This window comes from Drosophila yakuba, chromosome X (assembly GCF_016746365.2).
Source record: "Drosophila yakuba strain Tai18E2 chromosome X, Prin_Dyak_Tai18E2_2.1, whole genome shotgun sequence".
In the NCBI taxonomy this organism is placed as follows: domain Eukaryota; kingdom Metazoa; phylum Arthropoda; class Insecta; order Diptera; family Drosophilidae; genus Drosophila; species Drosophila yakuba.
Genome location: NC_052526.2, coordinates 18,727,120 through 18,751,068, shown reverse-complemented (window position 1 = coordinate 18,751,068; position 23,949 = coordinate 18,727,120). Strand labels below are relative to the sequence as shown.

The 23,949-nt window shown below is 42.1% G+C and overlaps 3 protein-coding genes across 12 annotated transcripts; 1 reads left to right on the top strand and 2 right to left on the bottom strand.

Annotated features, from left to right (window-relative positions):
- Positions 1-4,660: 4,660 nt before the first annotated feature.
- LOC6525942 (transcription factor btd) lies at positions 4,661-8,304 on the bottom strand. 2 transcript variants are annotated; one of them, XM_039375825.2, is made up of 2 exons: positions 7,035-8,304; positions 4,661-6,440 (listed from the first exon to the last, which is right to left on the bottom strand). In XM_039375825.2, the coding sequence occupies exons 1-2, from the start codon at positions 7,778-7,780 to the stop codon at positions 5,225-5,227; spliced, it is 1,962 nt and encodes a 653-aa protein (XP_039231759.1). In that variant the 5' UTR covers positions 7,781-8,304; the 3' UTR covers positions 4,661-5,224. The 2 variants fall into 2 exon arrangements, with proteins under 2 accessions (XP_039231759.1, XP_002101762.1); XM_002101726.4 differs by having other exon boundaries at positions 4,661-6,443; positions 7,035-8,303.
- A 5,723-nt stretch (positions 8,305-14,027) lies between these two features.
- Positions 14,028-18,498, bottom strand: LOC6525941 (melanoma-associated antigen E1). Of its 7 annotated transcripts, none has more exons than XM_039374937.1 (5): positions 18,148-18,498; positions 17,569-18,075; positions 17,358-17,498; positions 14,702-14,809; positions 14,028-14,654 (listed from the first exon to the last, which is right to left on the bottom strand). In XM_039374937.1, exons 1-3 carry the CDS (start codon positions 18,335-18,337, stop codon positions 17,476-17,478), a joined length of 720 nt encoding a protein of 239 aa, XP_039230871.1. In that variant the 5' UTR covers positions 18,338-18,498; the 3' UTR covers positions 14,028-14,654; positions 14,702-14,809; positions 17,358-17,475. The 7 variants fall into 7 exon arrangements, 5 of the variants coding, with proteins under 5 accessions (XP_039230871.1, XP_039230879.1, XP_039230867.1 ...); XM_039374945.1 differs by having other exon boundaries at positions 17,569-18,111; positions 18,184-18,496; XR_005561349.2 differs by lacking the exons at positions 17,358-17,498; positions 17,569-18,075; positions 18,148-18,498 and adding exons at positions 14,870-14,961; positions 15,032-15,477 and having other exon boundaries at positions 14,702-14,804.
- Positions 18,499-19,386: 888 nt separating this feature from the next.
- Positions 19,387-23,922, top strand: LOC6525940 (hybrid signal transduction protein dokA). 3 transcript variants are annotated; one of them, XM_039377835.2, is made up of 2 exons: positions 19,387-19,517; positions 22,422-23,922. In XM_039377835.2, the coding sequence occupies exon 2, from the start codon at positions 22,929-22,931 to the stop codon at positions 23,700-23,702; it is 774 nt and encodes a 257-aa protein (XP_039233769.1). In that variant the 5' UTR covers positions 19,387-19,517; positions 22,422-22,928; the 3' UTR covers positions 23,703-23,922. The 3 variants fall into 3 exon arrangements, with proteins under 3 accessions (XP_039233769.1, XP_039233770.1, XP_002101760.2); XM_039377836.2 differs by lacking the exon at positions 19,387-19,517 and adding an exon at positions 19,848-19,866; XM_002101724.4 differs by lacking the exon at positions 19,387-19,517 and adding an exon at positions 20,858-21,037.
- The last annotated feature ends 27 nt before the right edge of the window (positions 23,923-23,949 follow it).

Here is a 23,949-nt window from a genome sequence, read left to right as displayed (position 1 = left end):
AAGTTACTCAATAACAAAATCAAAAGTCCATTTAATAGTTATCCGGCTAAGAACGCCCATTTCTCTGCTGCTTTTGATACCCTGTATAAACGGAAATCACACCGAAAAGCAGGCGCAGCAAATCGATTTATGCCCTCCAAAGGGGAAATTCGGTAAAGAGGGAAATGGGAAATGGGAAATGGGAAAAACTTAATCAATTCGCAACGCTTTTTCGTGGTCATAATGCGGCATTCATACACATACAAATATGCGTGTATGTGTATGTGTATGTGTGTGTGTGTATATATAGAACTCCCCTTTTTGGCTCAAGTGTGGGCGTGGCAGGTTGGGCTGGGGGGCGCTACACGGTGCAGACATTTAAATGCATTTTAATAGATTTTCCACTTTTCCTTTATTTTGTTTTCTATGCGCACCAGGAAACGGAAAACAAAACACACACGCGTATTAGCTTGCGTGTGTGTGTATGTGTGGGCGGAAATGGGGGCGGTGTGTAGTGTGGGGCAGTGGGCGTGGCGCATATATCGATAAACCGCAGCAAATCGAAAGAAACATTCTTTGACACAAACAAATAGGCGAAGCGCGACCAATAAAATCAAATTAAATGCAGCAGAAAAGGAGCAATTTACTCGAGTCCTTTTGCACTTGGAGTCCTTTATTTAATTTTTTTTTTTTGTGTTTGTTGTTGTGTTTTTTTTGTGCCTATGTGAATTAAATGCGCCTGGTCATTGTGGAGCCATTAGCGGTCCTCGAGCGCCCCTGTCCCCGTTTTCCTTCTTTCTTTTTTTCTTTCTGTGCTGTCAGCATGAAAAGTGGAAAATTTATTGACTGCACATATGTCGCACTTTTTCCATTGGCTCCTGCCACCACACACCAGTTGTTGTTGTTCCTGTTGTTGTTGTGTGTCCTTAATGTTTGCCCTCGCCTAATGCACACACATAAATATTTTAATTTGTATGCCGCAGATGCCGTTGGTCCGATTGAGTTGTCCTTCGATGGCCGGCGATGAGGTCCTTATCCCTTTTGGCCACTTTACTGGTCGAATCGAATCGAATCGAATCGAATCGTATCGTATGGATTGGAATGAATTGGAATTGAATCGTATCGTATCCCAGGCGAATCCCCAATCCTTCACATGTCCTTAACGATTGTCACGCTCTGATGTGAGCGACAGTGATTGGGTCACGTGCCGCAATCGACAAAGGACTCTTTTGTTGGCAGTTCATCGATTGGACTCAACGCTATTCATCAGGTTCTTGATGGGTAAACATTTGATAGTCAAATGTGTTGAACACTTGGGCATTTTACCTGTCTCCAATTTACTACATTTTAAGTTGCCAGACATTTTAATTGCGAAAATTTAAAGCAATGTTATTCTGCTCGATCGACGCTCATAATGAAGACATCCATATCTATATTTTAATACCCAGCTGAAGGCAAGCCATCGCTGAGCCGTTTATCTAGGGGCCTTTTGGCAATCGGCATTGCGATCTTGTTGCGCGATTATCCTTTAAACACATGTCATCTTACAAATTTGTATTTCTACTCCTGCCGAGATCTGCACCCGCATCCAGCCAAAATACCAGGCCATATGCCGCAACAAAACGATCTTGAACCAGAAGACAAAAGGTTGCAGAACCCACACACACACACACACACACACACACACACATATTTCGACCGCAGGACACAACCGAAATTTATAATCACCGATGACCATGTCAAACACGCCCACCGCCAACGCCCCTCCCCACAGGAAAAAAATAACCGAAAAAACATAGAGAATAATAGGGGAAAATGTGAAAAGTGAAAAAAGTAAAAACTAATAAATACCAAGTGCCGATGAAACATAAAACATTTTCTAGTTAAGTCATGTTCGCTCATCTCGGTCGCAGGACCTTTTCTTCTTTTTTCTTTTTTAGACACGCTTGCTTAGCGCAGGCAGCGAGATAATCTCAACTCAATTTGCTGTCCTCTCGAAGGACGAAGGACAAGGAGCACACGAATCGCTTCTGCGATCCTGCGAGCGCCGAACATCAAAACAACGATTCTGTGGAAATGTCAAGCAAACCATGGCGAGTCAAGTGCTCAAAGCAGCCCGCTATTATTTATAGCCCCGATTAAAATTAGAACGATATCTGGTTACCCCAAAAAAAAAAAACAAAAAAAACTACGACAGCGCCACTTGAGAATCTGAGATCCTTGTTGAGGAGCGTGCCCAGAAGTCCCAGTTAACTCGAGTCGAGTATGTGTGACAACACTTCTTATATACTTGTATAGTATAGTATAGTATAGTATAGTATCTCTTTAAGTGGCCATAGGTGTGGTGTCAGCTAGCCACAAATTCTGGGAACTTCTCGGCTGCTGGCTGATCTAATTTTCAGTCGCTCTTTTAAGTGGTTAGTCATGTCGCAATATCGGGTTATGACTTCATTGCGGCATGTGATTTCATAATTTGTTTAATTTGTGTTTTCTAACAGGTTCTTGAGCAAACAATTGGCGTCTTAGCCCATTGCAAGGCTCTTTAAGAACTATTAAATCTCGAAGGATTGTTATGAAATTTTATAGATTGTTTTATTATGGGTTAACATATCATTGTGTATAAGGAAATCCTTACAGGATTATCTTTGAGCAATAGGGAAATACATACTTTGATGTTTAGATTTAAGTTCTTACATTTTCGCTTGAGTTGTATAGAAAAAGAAACAATATTTTTAGCATTAGAGTTGAAGGAGAAATCTATAAGGCTAAATCACTTAAATAGGCAACGATCAAACAAACATTTCCAGCAGATCTGTAACCCATACTTAAAATTACACTTTCACACGACGAGTTCGAGTCGAGGGCACTTTTCGAGCCATTAAACCGAGCAAAACAGAAAAGACGTATACCTCATGTTCGGGTTAACTCCTCTACGCAATAAAACAAAAAAAAAAATATCCGTGTGCGATGGGGGTGGGGGGAAAATAAAAAAAAAAAAGTATAAAAAAAATAACAACAGAAACGAAGAGACGCGAAGAAAAATTAACAAATCATAACATCATCATTTATCATCATTAAGCTGCGAGATTTTATATTTTGTATTTCTTGTTGTACTCTTCATTTTTTGTTTTTTTTTATTCGTTATTTTCTGGACTTTTCCCTTTTTCGGTTATGTTTTATTTTCCCTGGCTGACCGCAGACTTCAGTTATAAATCAATCAGATTTTGTTTGCCATTTAGTGGAGCGCCCCGAAAACAAAAAAAATCAAGGTGGTGGTTGAGGGTGGGGCAAAAAGGGTTTCTGGGTGCTTGAGGTTTGGCGTTCAGCGTTTGGGGTCTTAACGCGGCCAACGCGGCGTATGATTAACGTGCGTGTGAAGTTGTCGGGCTGCCCCATCACACCCTCCTCCTCCTCCAGCTCCTCCATCTCCTCCTCCTTCTTCTCCATCCAAATAGAAAAGTTTCTTTCCCCATTTTTGGTTTTGGTTGGGGTTTTATACCTCTACGGCTCTACCAATCCGAAGGCAAGCGAGGTTGTCAACCGCTTCGTGCTCTAGTGCATGGGGCATCCAAAGATGGTGATCGCTTTGCTGGAGTCCAAAGGGGGGGTGGGGGGCTTAAGGAGGCGTGGCACGTTCGGGGGCTTGGCGCTCACTCAACTTGAAAATTGATTGATGCCCGGGCTGGGCAGCATAAATCAATATTTTATATTGGCCGCAATCGATCTGCATCGCTATCTGCATCGCTTGGCGGCGTTTCGCATCGGATTGGATCGATCTCTTCTCTCTCTCTGCGGCGGCGGCGAGATTCGATTGCCAATCTTCACGCCATCATTGTAGTTTTTTTATTATTATTTTTTTCCCCCCTATTTTTTTTTTTTTTTTGTTTTGCTGCTGGGACAAAATGTTTCCCGTTTAATTATAAACTCTGTGTTGGGCAATTCATTTTGGGCTGGCCAAAGTGGGATAGTCGCTGGAGCTAAATTGACTCTCATTGGTTGCCTATAGATTGAATATGTGCCCCTTCTGAGTTATGATTCCCAGTTGAACTGCAGGGTGGAGAGGGGGGAGGGGAAGTTGCGGGAAATGAGATTAAATTAATTTCGCAGCTGGGTAAAGGATCGGGGATCTGGAATCTTTAAGATATCTCTTAATTGGTAGACCACTGTGTATGAGAAAAACTAGAATTGCGCTGATTATTACAACTATAATACTATTAAATCTCGAACGATTGTTATGATATTCAGTAACTAGGCGTACTTTGACTAAATAAATCATTGTATTCAAGGATTTATACAAATTTCTCATTCGTATGCCATTTTTAAGGAAAAGCAATCTATAGCAGAACTAGATCTCCCAAGCTAACAATGTTTGTACGTTTTTAAAGCGATGGCCGACATTGATGAAATATATAGCAGACATCTATACTGATTGCTATGGAAAAGGTTTCCATTCTTATCCAAATGCCGCCAAAGATCAGCACCCAAGTGCAGATCAAGTTCGCCGGAAGTCGGCAAGCTTCCTGGATCCCTCGATTTATATGCAAGAAAGCAACCCCATGAAGGAGATCAAACAACCCTGAGGAAAAAAAAATATAACCGAACCATGAACCCAAAAACAAGGGTGCGATGGGATCAGAGGATCAGAGGGAATAATAAAAACAGGATTCGCTTTGTTTTCCGATATAATTTTGTTCGTTTTTTTTTTATTGTTAGGATTTCAGTGTGGGGATTTTTGTCGCCTTGTTGGATTTTTTTTTTGCTTTTTGTTGTTGTTGTTGTATATAATTTATCTTAAAGACAATTAACAATTATTATGGTACACAACTAGATGGTTTCTCTCATTCTCTCATATATGGTATGGCTTAAAAAGAACGCTATATATATGTATGTATGTACAGACATGCAAAAAAAAATGCCTTAACTAGATTGGGGGAAAAAAAATGAAAAAAAATTCAATTTCTAGTCTCTACATGTATAGTTAATATATATATACTATATATATATGTATATATATTTATATAATATTATTTAATGCCTTATGCAGTATTTTGTGGATTCAAATTTTTTTGTTCGATTTTCACATTATATTTTTATATCAACAATAAACACTGAAAAAAAAAAACACACTAGATTTTCGTTCTACGCTTGCTTTGTTGCCTTTCTGGGTTTTGGGACATTATGGCATTTGTTTCATTTCATTTCATCAACTTTCAACTGTAACAATCTGGGCAGGATTAGGGGCATCCTAGGCGGTGGCATGCGGATGATAGGCCGCTGCCCACGCATTGTGATGATGGTGCGGGTGTGAATGCGGATGCGGATAGCCGTAACTGGCTGTGCCCGCACCAAAATCAGCCGGATAACTGGCCGCATACTCGGTCTTCATGTGGCAACTGGAGCTGGAATCCTGGCTAGCGCCGCTGGCCAATCCGCTCATGGTTAGCCCATATTCCGCCGCCAGCTGCGACTCACTTTGCATGGCCAGTGCGGCATAATGATGCTGGGCCAGCGCCGTGGCGGATGCGGCTGGTGAGGATGCCGTACCGATGGCAGAAACGACCGCTGCCGCTGGCGAACTGGCACTGGAGGATGTGGATGAACTGGCTGAGGTAGTGGCTGGTTGTATGGCACGACTGCTGCCGCTGCCGCTGCTGCTGCTGCTCCACGGCTGCTCCGCCGCCGCCGTTGTTGTCGTCGTCATCATCTGCTGCTGGAAGAGTGGCGGCGGTGGCGGTGGTGGATTCACACTCGTCGAGCCCGCTGATGTGGCATGCTGGTAGAGATTCGCATAGGGCGCATAGTTGACCAGCGGTGTCGTATCCGGCTGCTCCTGTTTGAATTCCACGGGCGGCGTCAACGGTTTGCCCGTCTTTTTCTCCTTCTTCTCCAGCTTTATCGCTGCCGCCGCCTGCTCCTTGGCCTCGGCGGCCAGTGCCTTCTTGCTCTTCTTGTCCTTGAAATGGGTCTTCTTGTGCTTGCTGAGGTGATCGCTGCGCGAGAATTTCTTCGAGCAAATGGGGCAGGCATACGGGCGGTAATTGGTGTGCGTACGTCCATGCCGCTGCAGTTCATCCGAGCGGGAGAAACGCTTGCCGCACGTGAGGCACAGGAATGGCCGTTCGCCGGTGTGCCAACGCAGGTGGGTCTTCAGATGCGACGCCTTACCATACAGCCGCTCGCAGCCCGGAATGTGGCAGATGTGTTGCTTGCGTCCGCGCTCATCGGGACCCACAATCGGTGGCAGGCCGCTCATCTCGTTGGTGCAATTGGGGCACGTGCAGCGTACGGAGCGGCGTTGCAATTGCGTTTGGAAGGCGATGTCATCGAAATTGAAGCCCGGATAACTCTGTGAACTCCATGGCTGATAGAGGCGCTCCTGGTGCGAGAACCATGCGGCCGAGGAGGACATGCCCACCGCATTGCCATAGTAATCGGAGGCGTACTGTGCATATGGGAACTGACTTCTAGGTGGCGAAAGGAATTGAAGATAGAGCAATTGGTTAATTCAGTGTTTAAATGATTTAATTCAATGAATGTGCTATGATGCTATTTGTATCTAATTATAACCATTGTGCTGTTTATTTTGCACAAAGATTTTCATCTAACTGCAATTAGCAGCTGGAAATGGTTTAATCAGCATTTTATTGCTATCATTACTAGTGCAAAACCCCTAATTTAATCGCAAGATCGTTTTACATTATAAGGTGGTAACAAAGTTGACCAATCTGCATGCTAACTTGTATGAAAAATATACATTTACTGTATTTAATTAAATTGTACTATAATGAAGCTGTTACTTTATGAATTTATGATGCACTATTCGAGATTATTTATATGATAATCCATTTACAATTAAATATTAATGGGATTAATGTATTCCTATGTGGTAAACTGTGTAATTTGAGAAAGATATATGTCTTTATAGTCTTTAGTTATTCTATTAGCAGAATTTTCAAAGATTAGGATTATAAAATTCTATCTCTAAGTGGAATATCTACAGCATTTGAGCTGCCTAGCATTTGATGGATCCCCATCTCAATTGTATAGATATTTACCTTGGTGGCCCCAATCCGGAGTAGGCGGTATTCCAGCCGTAGGCGGCACTGGCGACCGCCGCTGCCCCAAGGTCCGCTGCTGCAGCTGCCGCTGCTGCGGCCGCCGCTGCTGCTGATGCCGCTGACGAGGATGGGGACGAGGATGTGGGTGATCCCGCTAGGGCACCCGCACCCGCCGCTGTGGGTGGCGCCAGGGTGGTGGTGGGCGTGGATGGACTGGCCGAAATGGAGGCGAATGACTGGGCGGGCGATGGGAAGATGCTGGGCGATACGGAGGCCGATGATGGCGCCGATTGGATGCTGGAGTTGGGCGATGCGGTGCCCGTGGAGGAGGCTTGTGGATACGGCAGTTCCAGCTTCATTGGCGGCTTTCCGTACAGCGGAGAGCTGCCCGAACTGGAGCCGGAACTCGAGCCGGAGAGGGATGGGGGGGCGGACAGCAGGGCGGCGGCGCTGAGGAAGTCATGTTGCTGCTGTTGCGGCTGTTGTTGCTGTTGTTGCTGCTGTTGCTGTTGTTGCTGCTGCTGCTGTTGTTGCTGTTGCTGTTGCTGCTGGGTCAAGTGTTGCATGTGCTGCTGTTGCGCCTGCTGATGCGACAAGTGCAAATGATGTTGCGCCTGCTGCATGTGCAGATGATGTTGCTGCTGTTGCGCGTGTTGCTGCTGCTGCTGTTGCTGTTGCTGCTGCTGCGCCTGATGCTGTTGATGCGCATAGGGATTCAAATAATTGCACGCCGCATCGATCATTTTGAAAACGTTAGCGATGTTGGATGTTGCGCTGTTTATTATTTGTAGTTATTTTTTTTTGTGATCCTACTGCTGCTGTTGCTGCTGCTGCTGCGTTTTGTTGCTTCTGGTTGCTACTGCGTTCGTTAGCAATTTTCGCACATTGCTCTTGCACTTATTGATATTCGCTCGTGTAATTATGGCACGCTTTTCACTTTAGTTTTATAATTATAGTCTTTTGCTGCCGCGCACGTAATTGCGAGCACGCGGAGGAGAACACGGAAAAAACACAAACAAATTAAAGGCGGCCGAAAATTCGCCAATGCTGCGTGCACATATATATATCCCTCTATATATGCATATATATATATATATATATGCATATATAGATCCGAAAACGAGCGAGTTTCTCTGCTGCCACTGCGGCTTCTTCTTCTTCTTTCGTTCGTAGTGCTGCTGCTGCTGCTGCTGCGCGTGATGTGATGTGATACAACCACCGGTAATTATCGTCGATTGTCGACTGAATTCCAAAACGCGGCGAGAGAGTCTAACAACGTACAAAACGAATCGCTTGGCTGCGGGCAGAGGCGCGGGCAGAGGGCAGCGGCAGCGCTGCTGCTGCTCGTGCTATCACGTTCTCGCACTTGTCTATCGCCACTGAGCGCTCACATTCAGCTCTCGCTCTCTCTCGCTCTCGGCACCATTATGGTGGTTGTTTTTGGCCGCAACGGTGTGCCTTCGGGGCAACTCGCTTTGTCTCGCTTGCACGTGTGCGGCGTATGTGTCACTCCCGGCAGCAGCAGCCACTCTCCTGTGCTCGCTCTCTCTCTGTCGCTCTGTTTGCGACATGGTTCTCTCTCTCCACGTTGCTGGGCATTGTTGTTGTTTCTGGCGCTGCTGCCGCAGGCGTTTTGTTTTAATTTCTATGTGTGGGTTTGTGTGTCAAAGCAATTGGGTGAGCATGCGTTTTGTTGTTGTTTCTACTGCTGCTGCTTTTGTTGCTGTTGTTGTTGTTCCAGCTAGTGTTCATATTGCTCCTGCTTGTTGTTATTGTTGGTCAAATCTAAACTTTAAGCCAAAAACGTTGGCTTATCTTTAATGCAAATCATTTATTATGCATTTGTACGAATATTTTACATTACTACTTTTTGTAGTGAAGTGAAATATTTGAAATATTTTAATATTTAGTTAGTTAAACATTCAAAATATTCTTAACCCATTCATAGCCCCATAAAACTATGTTGTATCGAATAATTAAATGTCAGTTATCCTTTAGAATTCTAAATAATTAGATTGGCAAATATTTTAGAACATTTCTATTAACCTAGAGATATTTCCGAAATACAAATTTTGTTTTCAATTGTAAACTTTCAAATTGCTTATATAACGTTTATTAAGTAGGGAACATACATAGGTATTTTTATATTTCCCAGCGATTTTGAATGCCCATAAATTACTCGACATTTTACACATTTGAAGTACCGTCATTAAAAGCACGAATATCTGCTTAAATTCCCATTATACCCTTGCCCAATTCAGTTCAGACCTTCAATTTGTTTCGATGAAAGTAAGCAGACGGAGAAAAGTATGGCTCATCACTTTAATTAAATTAAAATTTCAGCTTAATGGCGTTTAATTTTTCATTTTGCTCCAGAGGATCCCAATGATAAAAAAAAAATGTTGGTGGAAGAGGGGGGAGCGGGCATGCTTCAAATATCAATACAATAACAATAAAAACTAATAAATTTGTGGTCGCGGCCCAATGAAATAACTGTATTTAAAGGGGCGTTGACCAAACACCACCACAAAAGAGACAGCAGCTCTCTCCTTCACTCTCTCGCTCTCGCATGGCCTGCACCCGATTTTGTGTGTGCGCTTGTGTGTGTGTGTGTGTGTACATATGTTTGTGTGCCGCATATTAATCACAATTGCTGTTGTTGTTGTTCTTGTTTTCGCTCCCTTTTTATTATGCGGCGTCTTTTTTATTACGCATACGCAACGTGGGTCTGAGCCACAAATTTTACGATTTGCTGCTGCTGTGAAAAGATAATGATGACTCCCAAAACGAAACGAGCTAACGGAAATGCATCTCGACCCTTAAGTTACCCCTTGTTAAGTTGGAATACATTATATATGTAGGTGTTTATGAGTTCTACAGAGAATGCTACTGATATGACATTTTGTATTTAGCTTAATTATGACTAAATGTCGTTGCATTTCTAGTATTTCGGAATTTCACATATTGCTTCTATGTTCAAAATATTGTTACTATAATATTTATTCTAGATATCTTCAAATAAATATGAAATTTGGTATAGCATTAAATTAAAGATAAGCACTAAAGATTGACATTAAATGTAGATTATAAATTAAAGCAAATATTGGAAAGATTAAGAAATTACTTCAAAATACATACCAATCGCATATGCCCCACTTGGGCCTTGCAGGGTATGCGGCTGGGACTTCTGGGCAACATGTAATGAAACGGAAGATACAATTATATCGAGGCAAGCAGGGCAACAACGAGGAGCCTGTCTCGTGCTGGCAGTCCCCCCTCCTCCTTGTCCCCCCTCCTTCATCCTTCATCCTTCATCCTACCTTCTGCCCCTTGTGGCTCCTCTGGCTTCTCTGGCCCTTTTGGCTACCGAAGATTTATGACAATGCTGAAGTCAACTAGACTCGAAGACCGTCTGCCCTACCCAGCCCAGTCCCTCCCCTTGCTGGCCCACCCTCTCCGCTGCCATCACCGAACTAGTCTCCTTTGCAGGAGCCATCCGATTGCGCCTTCTGGCTCCTGGCTCCTTGCTCCTCGAGTCCTTGTCCTTGCTCTTGTTCTGGCTCTTGTCCTTGGGCCACAACGTCGCCGCATAATCAATTAGCAAAAAGTCGGCAGCAACCAACAGCAAGGAAAGTTCCCACTATCCCTATCCCTATTCCCATCGACTCGACGCCCACCCAGCGGCACGCCCACTTTATTGCACCACTAGGTCAAGTGAAGTTGGAAAAGCGCAATGGTTTTTATGGGCCACGTAGGGCTGTGATGTGAAGTAATGGAGCACAGACTTCTGGAAAACAAATTAAAATATTGGAAAAATAAATAATATGTTGGGTATTATTTAGGATTTAAAAATAGCCATGCTTTTAGTTAGATATTATCTGGGAATTAAAAATAATCAAGCTATTATTAAGGAATTAAAAATAAGCAAGCTGTATGCTAGTTATTATCTGGAAATTCAAAATAATCAAGCTGTATGGTAGGTAACATCTAGGAATTAAAAATAACCAAGCTTTATGTTAGGTATTATCTGGGTATTTAAAACAAACCAAGCTTTAGGTTAGATATTAACTAGGAATTAAAAATAACCAAGCTTTATGTTGGGTAACATCTAGGAATTAAATAAAATGTTACCAATCAAATTGCCAAAAAAAAACCCTCTTAGTGATAGATGCATTTAACGCATACCCCTTACTTAGTCGCCACTAAAACGGAAGCAGTGATCTGCAAGTCGCCGGCATGTTTGGTAAATCTCTCAAAATATTGTGCAAATTGATGGCTAATCTATTTTGAGGAAGTGACTCCAGCTAAGCGATCTCAAGCAACGCGATCTATTCCCAAAAACCGATCCGTTGCGATAATCAATTGATTAGCCGCGACGAGCCCACCAAACAAGGCGTGGGATCAGCAGATCACCAGATCAGCGATGTCAGGTAGTGATCAATACTCTATCCACAGAGATGAGTAACTAAGCTGGGCTTAAGCTGGAAAAGTTTTGACTTCGCCGCATCAAAGCTCCTCATCCGCGGGATTTCTCGCTGGATCGCCACTAATCCCGAAGTCCGGATTACCCCGTTTTGTTTTGCTACCTAGCCCCCGACTCGGTTACGCCTGAATCGTAATTATTGATTCCTGATCCCGATCGCAGTCCTTTGGCGGATTAATGCGACATCTCTTGGCTGGCTGGCTGCACTGAGAGAAACCAGCTTGGCTTTCGCTTCTTATCATTCGTACTTCTTTCGTATAAGAAATCATTGCATACTGTGATACTTTATACTGTTAATACTTTTACCATAATTGGGTAGTTAATAGTTTATACATTGAACATAATTGGCTAGTTAATAGTAAATACTTTTAGTTAAAACTTTTAACATAATTATAATAATTATAAAAATAATAATAGTTAGTACTTTTAACATAATTGAAAATTTAATAGTTAATACTTTTAAGATAATTGGGAAGTTAATAGTTAGTACTTTTAACATAATTGGGTAGTTAATAGTTAATACTTTTAACATAATTGGGTAGTTAATAGTTAATACTTTTAACATAATTTGGTGGTTAATAGTTAATACTTTTAAAATTGGGTAGTTAATAGTTAATTTTTTTAACATAATTGGGAAGTTATTAGTTAATAGATTTATTCAAATTGCCAAATTTTGCATAATTTGCATTATATTGAAAATATAACTATGAGTTTATAAATAGTTATATTTCTTGCGACATTTGCCATTCTTGGCATGGCGAACGCACTGTTACTTTCTCGCAGTGCAGCTATATGGCTATTCCAGCGGTTTTTGGTGGTCTCGGATTAAACCGCACCCTCTGACCAAAGGTCCTGTGGGTTGCTTCTTCGGTTTGGCGATGGGCGATGGGCGGTGGGTGGCTGGGTGGTTTCGACGCTGCCGCGGGGTGCCATAAATGCATAATCCACGTTTTACGATCGCTTAGCAGGAAAAGTCAAGGGATCGTCTGCGGTAATCCGAAAGAGAGGCCAGATATATCCATCTATATGTACATATATATATATATATTTGCATATGTACTCAGGTAGCGCTAGCGAAAAGTATTCAATTGAATTGGTTGGCTGCTCGGCATGGGCCTCGTAATCCTTTGGCGTAAACCTTAACCCGTTATGCAGATTTGTGTTAATTGGATTTATGGGGATTTTCGCATCTAAATCCTTTCACTGTCAGCAAATATTTTGGGCTCTCTAGCGTCTTCGGCCCGTTCTTCGTCGCAGATTAGATTAATCTCCGGGGTTTTTTCGCCAATTGACTTTGTATATCTCTTCTTGTATCTGAACCTCTACCTATCGCTAACTACTATGTATCTTTGACTTCTACACAATCGCTGAAGTTAAACTAGGCTCTAATCTTTAGTCTTCCAAATGGATTGATTTCTCTAATAACAAACTATAGAAAAATGTTTGATTAACAATCCATTTCATATCGAGTATATACATAGTTTTGCTGGCATCATCCACAAGATGCAACAGATGGTGAAGAAATTCATCTGAGCAGATCCACGTAACGCCCCCCGTTTTTCGTTACCCTTCTACCGATATATACCTATACATACATATGTATATCTGTTTGACGACAGATTGCGCAATACTCAGGCCACATCGCAAGGTCGTGCCACGCCCCCTTTGACCTTTACGGGGCGCACTTGTAGCCATCTCTCGGGATCTCAGATCCCTGGACTTCCACTGAATTCTCTAATCAAGCGGCAACGATGCAAAAAACACACAAGAGAAAAACAATAGCATCGAACAATAAATTTTAATTTCAATAATAAATATTACCCTGCCTGTGTGTGTGTGAGTTTGTGTGTGTGCGAGTGTGTGTTCCTTTTCGACTCGGCCGTGTTTTTTTGTGTGTGTTCCTTTATGAAGCGTGTGTCGCAGAGGGGTTAGAACCGCGAACAAGATATTAGAGAACTCCTCGGAGACCGTTTTGCACTAAAAATGTCAACAGCCTCAATTTACAGCCCCTAAATAGGGGCAGAAAGAGAGGGGGGAGGGGGCGCACGAAAGAGTGCCGAAACAAGGGGATCCTAACACTTCCCGGGAAATCACTTGGCCGAACCGAAAGAATCTCCAGATATCTGAGCTCGAGGCACTTGTTGCAACACTCGAAAAAAAAAATATCTACAAAATATATAGTCAACAAATTAAAGTTGAAAAAAGTAACAACTTAAAGTTGAAAAAAGCCTACAAATTAAAGTTGAAAAAAGCAACAAATTAATGTTGAAGAAAGTAACAAATTACACTTGAAAAAAGTAACAAATTAAAGTTGAAAAAAGTCAACAAATTAAAGTTGAAAAAAGTCAACAATTTAAAGTTGAAAAAAGTAACAACTTAAAGTTGAAAAAAGTAACAACTTAAAGTTGAAAAAAACCTACAAATTAAAGTTAAAAAAAGCAACCAATTAATGTTGAAAAAAGTAAATTAGCAAATTACTCTAGCAAGTATCTGCGAAAAGGAAACGGTTTAAACAAGATACACATATTTGTTATTAAGCTAACTACATTAATGCTAAACGATTTGTTGTGCGTGACAATTAACAATTTTAATCACATAAGAACGACATGGCGCATATCCATTGCTTTTCTCCCAGTGCATGGCGAACAGGAGCGGGCCAAAGGGAAGCAGAGGAGCAAAACAAGAAAAGAGAACGCCGCATAAATGGGGTGTCGAAATGATCATCAGTTGAGGGCGCCCCGCGGCGGGTCGCTCCTCTGATCTTTGCACCGCACGCCCCGCTGCGCTCCTTCCACGGCTCACAACTGCAAAAAGGGAAAAGGATCCTCGACTCCGTAACAGGACTCGCCGCCTTGGCCACCGTAAAACAGTGGCAATCTGGGGAAAAGCCATGGCAAATGGGTCACTGGGCCATGGGAAAATGGAAATCATAAACGTTGCTGTTTGCGAAATCCAGGCGACAAAGGTGCCAGCGCACAAAGGACAACTAATTGGTTCGATTCCAAATTGAGAGTTCGCTGTTCCTTTGAGTCCTTAGAACCTGCCGCTGCTCCTTTGTGCCGGCATCGTGGCTTTTTGTTTCAGTCGGTGGCACACACAGGTTCAAAGGCACTTTCGACCTCTGCCCGTGTAAACTACAAATATTTATTTAATATGCTGTAAACGAGGCGCAGTTGCTTACCAAAATGAACATTATACAAAATATATAGAAATCATCGTATGAACTTCTGCTTTGGAATGAGAAATATTAACTTGTTTTTGGGGCTGTGCTTTAGTTTTAACTACTTCACTGCAAAAAAGGAACACATCAAGTTTAGTTTCAATCCTATGCACTACTCATGTACATCACCTTGGCATCGCACTATTTTCGACTACTATATCTCCACAATGATTTCGCCCGATTTAGAGAGATGGGCCTCTAGGATATTACGCAGGAAGACCCTTTTCGAGGCATTAAAGGTAATAATCTTCAATGTTTGCAGCGGCGAAATATCTATTGTGTTATTCTCACATATCTTTTGAAGTCTCGAGCGTCCTTGGTTATTCGCTTCAGTTTTGGGACTATCATCGCAGACTTGGAGGGATCTTGAGGGATCTTCATCGCTTTCGGGATCTTCATCGCTTTGGGGATCTTCATGGACTTTAACTGGCTCCCTTGCTCTGCGGTTTCGCCTCCTTCTCTTCGGATCAGTATAGTAAACTGTGCGGCTTCGCAGGACTTTGTAAACTTCTCGTTCTTCGTTTTCCATTTGTATTTTAGTTTGTTTTGTTTTGGGTATTGCGTTTACTGTGTGGAAGTTACTGGAGTTCCAGTTGTTACAATACAATTTTTACAATTGACTACTGTTTGAAATTTTTTCTAAAGGTATACTATTATTCAATAATATTGAATATTGATATATGTACATGTATTTTCTGTGTTGTGTATCTGGCTTGGGTGGAAATAGAACTGAGGGTTTTGCTCGAATGAAAAGTCTTCGGTGATTGAAATTTTATTTAACGCCTACTTGCTTCGAAAACGTTTTTATAGGGTATACTAGAGGTATACTAGGGTATACTAGGGTATACTAGATTCGTTGAAAAGCATGTAACAGGCAGAAGGAAGCGTTTCCGACCATATAAAGTATATATATTCTTGATCAGGATCAATAGACGAGTCGATCTGGCCATGTCCGTCTGTCCGTCCGTCTGTCTGTCCGTCCGTATGAACGTCGAGATCTCAGGAACTACAAAAGCTAGAAAGTTGAGATTAAGCATACAGACTCCAGGGACATAGACGCAGCGCAAGTTTGTCGAATCATGCTGGCACGCCCACAAACCGCCAAAAACTGTCAGTGTTGAAGATCTCCTTCGCACTTTCACTAGCTGAGTAACGGGTATCAGATAGTCGGAGAACTCGACTATAGCGTTCTCTCTTGTTTTACATATTTTTTCTCTGTGCAGTAGTAAGCAAATAGTAGCAAATACACTCACCCAAATAGCGAATTTACCATCCTAAAGTAGCCAGGACACCTACCATAATATTCTACTTTTGTACACCATCTAGCGGAATGTTGTGGAACTAAAGGTGCAACAGTTTCTCTTTTCTTTACCTAGGTGTCGCCATTTGTATTGGACAGAGAGCTCACGTTTTACTACACTTATTGGAATATATCAGTTACTTTTTGAAGTCCAGTAACGAACTGATTTCTTAGTTTCTACTCGCTACGGATTGCAAACGAAGAGTTTGTTTGTTCGTCCCACCAAATTTATGGTTTTTGTGATTGCCCGACCAAAGAGAAGACAAGAGTTTCTGATTAGAATAGCCTTTATTCAATACCACTTAGACAGTAGGCACTCCTGCAATCCTCGTCTGCGGATGCGCGTCGTTGCTCCTTCATCGTCTTTCTTCTGATCAAGAATATATATACCCTTTATGGTCGGAAACGCTTCCTTCTGCCTGTTACATACTTTCCAACGAATCTAGTATACCCTTTTACTCTACGTGTAACGGGTATAATAAGTATGCAATCAACTAAATTAACCAATGGTTTACTTTTATTTCTAAAACATATGCTTTCTTGTACAAAACAGCGTATAAAAGTACTTATATGTGAATATTTTGAATGCATTGAAGAGCGACGAGAGCCCACTCGCGTGTTGTGGCAAACAGTCAATTTTAGTGCATTTCCGAGCTCGATTACACTGAAGCAAAAACATTTTTGGCACATATTTGTTAATTTTAATCAAATAAGAACGGCGAAATTTGTAAAATGCACAAAACTCGAAAATGGAACAAATGGAATGAGAAACACGGTTTAAGTTTGCGGAAACTTGAATGCATAGAACTTGAAATGGTATTGCGTATATCCCTCACTTTTCTCGCAGTGCATGGCGAACAGAAACGGGCCAAAGGGAAGCAGAGGAGCAAAGGAGGAGATAAAAATGAAAAGAGAATAAATGCATAAATGGGGTGTCCAGGCGACAAAGGTGCCAGCGCACAAAGGACAACTGATTGGTTCGCTTCCAGATTGAGAGTTCGCTGTTCCTTTGAGTCCTTAGAACCTGCCGCTGCTCCTTTGTGCCGGCATCGTGGCTTTTTGTTTCAGTCGGTGGCACACACAGGTTCAAAGGCACTTTCGACCTCTGCCCGTGTAAACTGCAAATATTTATTTAATATGCTGTAAACGAGGCGCAGTTGCTTACCAAAATGAACATTATACAAAATATATAGAAATCATCGTATGAACTTCTGCTTTGGAATGAAAAATATAAACTTGTTAAATTGAACTACTTCACTGCAAAAAAGAAACACATCAAGTTTAGTTTCAATCCTATGCACTACTTATGTACATCACCTTGGCATCGCACTATTTTTCGACTACTATATCTCCACTGACTTGGGTTCGGATTCGTCTGTCTCACTATCTACACTATTTTCCACAATGATTTTCCCCGATTTAGAGAGATGGGCCTCTAGAGTATTACGCAGGAACCCCCTGTTCGAGGCAATAAAGGTAATAATCTTCAATGTTTGCAGCGGCGAAATATCTATTGTGTTATTCTCACTTATCTTTTGAAGTCTCGAGCGTCCTTGGTTATTCGCTTCGGCTTCGGGTCCTCCATCGCCGACTTGGGGTGGATTTTCATCGATTTGGGGATATTCATTGATCTGGGGATATTCATTGATCTGGGGATATTCATTGATCTGGGGATCTTCATTGATTTGGAGACCATCATCGATTTGGGGATATTCATTGATCTGGGGATCTTCATTGATTTGGAGACCTTCATCGATTTGGGGATATTCATTGATCTGGAAATCTTCATTGATTTGGAGACCTTCATCGATTTGGGGATATTCATTGATCCGGGGATCTTCATTGATTTGGAGACCTTCATCGATTTGGGGATATTCATTGATCTGGGGATATTCATTGATCTGGGGATCTTCATTGATTTGGAGACCATCATCGATTTGGGGATATTCATTGATCTGGGGATATTCATTGACTTGGAGACCTCCATCGATTTGGGGATATTCATTGATCTGGGGATATTCATTGATTTGGAGACCTTCATCCATTTGGGGATCTTCATTGATCTGGGGATCTTCATTGATTTGGAGACCTTCATTGATTTGAGGACCTTCATCCATTTGGGGATCTTCATTGATCTGGGGATCTTCATTGATTTGGAGACCTTCATTGATTTGAGGATCCCCATGGACTTCAACTGGCTCACTTGGACTGCAGTCTCGCCTCCTTCTCTTCGGCTCAGTATAGTAAACTGTGCGGTTTCTCAGGTCTTTATAACTTTCTGGTCTTTTCCTTTCCATGTCTTTGTGAGAGTTCCAAAAGTTTTGGTTACAATTTACTACTGTTTCAAATTATTTTAAAAGCGAACTAAAAAAGCGAATTCAATATTATTGAATATTTTTATATATTTCCGGAGTTGTGTGTTTCGGTTTCGTGGGTGGAAATAAGACTGTGGGGTTTGCTTGAATGAGAAGTTTCTGGTGATGGAAATTTTGTTCAATGCCTACTTGCTTAAACAACTCTTTTATTGGTATAACTTGGCTTACAGAAAATTAAAAATATTATTTCACGGTGCAGTAGTAAATAGCAAATACACTCACCCAAATAGCGAATTTACCATCTTAACGTAGCCAGGACACCCACCCGCACTAATGGTGCAACAGTTTCTCTTTTGTTTACCTAGGTGACGCCATTTCGACTAAAAAATAGGCATAGGCAACTACACCGAAAAAAACAGTAAACAATCAAAATTATATAAACAAAATAATATATGTTAAATAATTTTTGAAAAGTATTGTCTCAATAGAGAAAAGTCTAATATCGTATTACCTTATTACCTTCATTGGAATATCTCAGTTCATACATTAATTAGACTTTCTAAGCCAATAAACTACCTTAATGTGGAATAATTTCTATTAATTGCATATGCGCATCTATAAATATAGCTATTTCTTTACGCTTAGATTTAGAAACCGAAAAACTATGATTATTTTCGGATTGGCAAATAAGAGAAGTATGCAATTTAAACGCATTGTACATTTCACCCAATAAATAGAACAATAAATTGAACCTCTTAAACCATGCAGTTTAACCAATGGCTTACTTCTTTTCCTCTTTTTTAAGTACAAATAGTACGTATATTGGAAAACAAATTTTAATTGTGCAATTAAATAAAACTCTATTATAAGTAGCAATGGGATTTTTCTGCACTGCTTTTATCGAACATTCATATCCATATAACTGTAGGAGCTGAAAGGCAAATGACAATAATATCCGAGAAGATAGCTAGATAATGACTAATTACGCATTTTAGCTACACAGTGGCCACTTTGACAGCACTGCGCCGCATACGAATGCTAGCGCGAAGAAGAGGAAGAGACGAGCGGTGCTGGGCTGAAAAAAAAGACGAGAAAAAGGGGGAAAAATTGGCGCAAATTGTGCACGCGAGGCGCAGCCAGTGACGTTGGATCGGAACTATCGGTTTGTGTGGCTTATTTTGCGGCAAATTTAATGCGGCCAATTGCCGATATACCGAGGAAAATAGCATAATTAAATAACCAGAGCCAGCGCATCTAGTGTAAAAAGTCGGGCATGATTCCCAATCGCAAAAGAGAGAGAATCGGTATCACTCGCTGACCCGACTCGTTCGAGTCTCGATCGCGGCATCTCACTCGCACCTACGTACCGACCGCCAGCCAGCCGTATTGCCATCCCGCTCATTTCTGTGACAACGTGTCGGTGTGTGTGCATGAGTGTGCCAGAGTGGAAGCTTATGTGTGTGCGCTGTGTATGTGCAACAAACAACGGCGGCCGCTAACAAAAAAAAATTGTAAATAAATACGCTGGCTTTCGACAGCGCGCGAAAATCGAAAAAGTGCTCAAAAAGTAAACGGAAGAGCGCCCTAAAAAGAAAATCGAAAATTCCGGTAGCAAAAAAGGGGGAAAAATGAAAAGCAAGTGGGACATTTATTGAACAATTTGAAATTTAATTTGTTCTGTGCGTTGTTTGCATGGCCACCGGTTCGTCGGACAAGGACGACGATAGTGTTATCCTTCGGCGGCTGATTTTTCGGCTTGCCCCTCTCTCTCACGTTCTCTTTGTCTCTCGCGGCAAGAGTGAGCGGAAAACACGCTCGCACTGCACCCACCAGAGATGCGCAAAGCCAATGATTTGATTACTTGCGTGATCCTCTGTAGATCTTGTTTTTTAAAAAGATCTTACTTAACTAAATTCTTACAATAGAGAAACGTTTTAAAAATCAATGCTTACAAATAATTATTTAAACAAAAAATTCCAAGCTATTGCACGAAATAAAATTAAATTATGTATCTTATTCTAATACACTGATATATTACAATGATATATTAAATTCAAACAGAAACGATTTTTATTGACCATTTTGGTTTCAAAAACGCTGAAAACAACTATAATATCATAATATTGCAGTCCAACCAAAGCAGTTCATACAAAATCTCTTTGTGCGCAATTTCAAGTGACCGCATAAAAGTATCGGCGAATGTGTCACCGTCATCATGTGGTCATCTCTGAACTCGCTACTTTGTTATCTGGCGCGCCATATGTGTGCGCGTGTGTGTGTATCGGCTCACAGAGAGCGCGTGGCGTGAGCGGACTCGCCGACGCAGAGAGCGAGAGGCTAGAGCGAAACAGAGCTCGGAGAGCGGCTAACAGATGTTACGGCGCCAACAGTCTTCTAGCAGAGGCATTTATATGGATTTTGAGCCGTAACAGTGCGACAACAGCGGCCCAACAGCACGCGAGAGCGACGAGAGCCCACTCGCGTGTTGTGGCAAACAGTCAATTTTAGTGTATTTCCGAGCTCGGTGGTGTATTTGAACGGCTAGCCGCGGTCACACTGAAGCAAAAACATTTTTGGCTCGGAGAACGATTAACACAAGCGGACTGAAATTTTTTTGTTTTAGTGTTGCGAAAAAGTTTGTGGGATTTTTCTAAAATCGCCGGAAAATGTGAAAAATATATGGTATAAAACCGAAATTCGGCAAAATTGCAAAGAATATTTAGAAATTTAGTGCGTGGCAATCGGTGATAGTGAAAAAATAAAAAAACCGGCCAAAATCTGGCCGGAAATTTTTTCAAATTTTCTACGGCATTTTCTTGAATTTCGTATTTTCGCCAATTATTTTTGCGATTTTTGTGCGGGCCGGGAAAAATGAAAAACGCTCTGGCGGAGACAACACAAAAAATTTCTGCAATAGAAACTTTGAAACGACGTGAAGAAGAAAACGAAACGAAAACGACGAGCGAACACAGAAAAAAAATGGAATATATTTCTGTCGTCTGTTTTTCTTTCTTTTTCCAATGCTCCTCGCACTCGTTGCCGCTTACCGTCGTGTGTATATTGCACACTAATGCCGCTCGGCACTAATACTATCGCACGCTTTCTCTCTCTCGGACTCGTGCTCGCTCTTGCACGAACTCGCTGTTTTCAATGTGTGTGTGTGTGTGTGTAACTGTGTGGTGAAAACGTCGCTGGCGTCGCTGTGAGAATTCTGTACGCGCGCCCCAAACCCCAAATGTGTGTGCGTGCGTGTGTGAAAGCTTTTGTCAGCCAGCCCCACTGCACTCTAGTGTCATCCCGCTCGCACCCCACTCGCCACTCGCCGCCCCAACAAATTGAATTTCATATGATGGCCGCTCGAATGCGGAAGCAAAACCAAAATACGGCCACTTTTTCGACTATTTAATTTATAAATTGGACTGTAGACCACAGCCGTAACTGGCTAAGACTTCGATTGATTTTTTTTTTTAGAAGTGTTCTGCCTTTTCTACCTTAAAAGGTGTAATTTTTATTTTTTTAAATGTATTTGTCATACAAATTTGAAGCATTTTTCAAAGTATAATTTTGCCAACGACGGCACTTGTTATCCATATTTTTTCGGTGGACTGGCGGCAAAACGAAATTTATTATTTTCATTTTCGTAGTGTGCGCCAAAAGAGCGAGAGGCCAACACACACGTCCACACGTCTGCGAGCAAAATAGCGAGTACAGCGCTGGTAGTATTGGCGAATAAAATCGCGAGACAAGAACATACAAGAGAGAGAGAGCGAGTGGTCGTCAAGCGGCGCACAGAAGAGTACAGCGAGACCGAGAGAATTCTCGGTTCCCGTTCTCGTTGTTCTGTTCCCTTTTCGCCCCCGTTTTCGGCACGTCTCGTCGCATTTTAGTTTCGTTTCGATTCCCTTTTCCCCTCGGTTTCACTGGCCACTCGCGCGCGGCTAAAATACAACAAAAAAATAAGAAAGAAGAAAATAAATAAATATTGCTTTCGATTTGTGTGCGGTGTGTGTTCGTTCATTCAACATAATCTAATAGGCTGCGTATTATTCTTCTTGTGCGTTTACAGTTAATGTGCAATGTTAGAGCGGCAAACGTCGGCAGTAGCAGCAGCAGCAACAACATCAACATCAGCATCGACAAAAACAACAGCAGCAGCAGCCGAAGCAGAAGCGCCAGCAACAAAAACAAAACGAAACACAACAAACCCAACAACAACAGCCAACAATGTGAATTGCTTTTTATTTCCTTATTAATTGTAAACGAAAACCGAATCAAGTGCAGTAAAAATTAAACACAAGCATATATAAATATATGGTCAAAATATCTATATATTTATATCTATGTGTAACAAAAAGCCGCCAAAAACAAATCACGTAAAAGATGTAAGATAGCGGAAAAAGAAAGGCGGAAAGAAAAGGAAGAGAAAGAGAAGAGAGCCAGACCCAACAACCGTTCTTTTTCGCTCAGTGGAGGCAGGCAGGCAACAACAAACAAACAAACAAGCAAACAAACAATAACAAGAGCCGCCCAGCCAAGGTCAACTTTTGGTGTTTTTGGGGCCCAACAACACAAAATGCACGCGTGTGTCTGCTGCTGTTCGACAAACAACAATTGCAACAACAAGAACAACGACGGCAGCAGCAGCAGTAACCACAACAACAACGACAGCAGCAGCAGCGGCATCAGTAGCAGCAGCAGCAACAACAACAAATTGCAGCTAAGAAAGCGCAGGGCAGAAGTCGTCGTCGTTGAAGAAGAAGAAGAGGAGGTACTGGTCAAGCGGGCGCAGGATAAGTACAAGTATCAACAGAAGCAGGAGCAGAAGCATCAGCAGGAGGAGGAGGAACACCAGGCGGTGGAGGAGTTGTCTGCTGGCCAAAGCGCCAGTGGCGGCGACAACGACAACGATCTCAACGGCGCCGCAACGAGAAGGCGGTGGTGGCTGCGCGATCCTCCAGGATCAGCGGAAGCGGCAGAAGGAGAAGGAAAAGGCGAAGGAGTGGGAGTGGAAGTGGAAGTGGGTGTGGGAGCAGCAGGAGCAGCAGCCGGCACAGGACCGACGACGTGGTGGTGGTCAGCTCCATTCGTTGACGTTGCGGTGACGATAGCGCCGGCTACGTTGTTGCTGTCGTTGCAGCGGCAATTAGCAAAGGAATTATCTAAAACAATAAGAACAACAACAATAATAACAACAACAACAAAAGCCACATCCTTAGCAATAAAAAGCGGAGCAGCAGCGATAATATCATCATTAACAGCAAGCATCGCCACCATCATCGATTACCAGATCCCAAAACACCAACATTACCAAAACCAAATCCCAATCCTCGCCAGCCACGCCTTTTGAGTGCCTCTTTGTGTGTTGTGTATTGTGCGTGCGTGCGTGTGTTGCAAAGTGTCCAAACTAATCAAGAAATCTACAACTTAAAAACGCTAAACACTAAACACTTAAACAAACAAAACAACCTGTGCAACAACTGTCAAAAGTGACAGGCGGCAAGAGATTTGAAAACGAAGAAGCAGCACAGGCATTGTGACAAGTTCCAAAACGAAAAATCAGAACACAATCGAACTTCGACATTGTCGGTTCATTA

Bases quoted from the DNA above. Each gene is read 5' to 3' on its own strand.
- LOC6525942 (XM_002101726.4), bottom strand. From the start codon at position 7,780: ATGATCGATGCGGCGTGCAATTATTTGAATCCCTATGCGCATCAACAG. The intron at 6,444-7,034 runs GTAAATATCTAT...TTCGCCACCTAG, and splicing joins TCCGGATTGGGGCCACCAAG to AAGTCAGTTCCCATATGCAC.
- LOC6525941 (XM_039374933.1), bottom strand. From the start codon at position 18,337: ATGGAAAGGAAAAGACCAGAAAGTTATAAAGACCTGAGAAACCGCACA. The intron at 17,499-17,568 runs GTGAGAATAACA...TGCCTCGAACAG, and splicing joins CTCGAGACTTCAAAAGATAA to GGGGTTCCTGCGTAATACTC.
- LOC6525940 (XM_039377835.2), top strand. From the start codon at position 22,929: ATGCACGCGTGTGTCTGCTGCTGTTCGACAAACAACAATTGCAACAAC.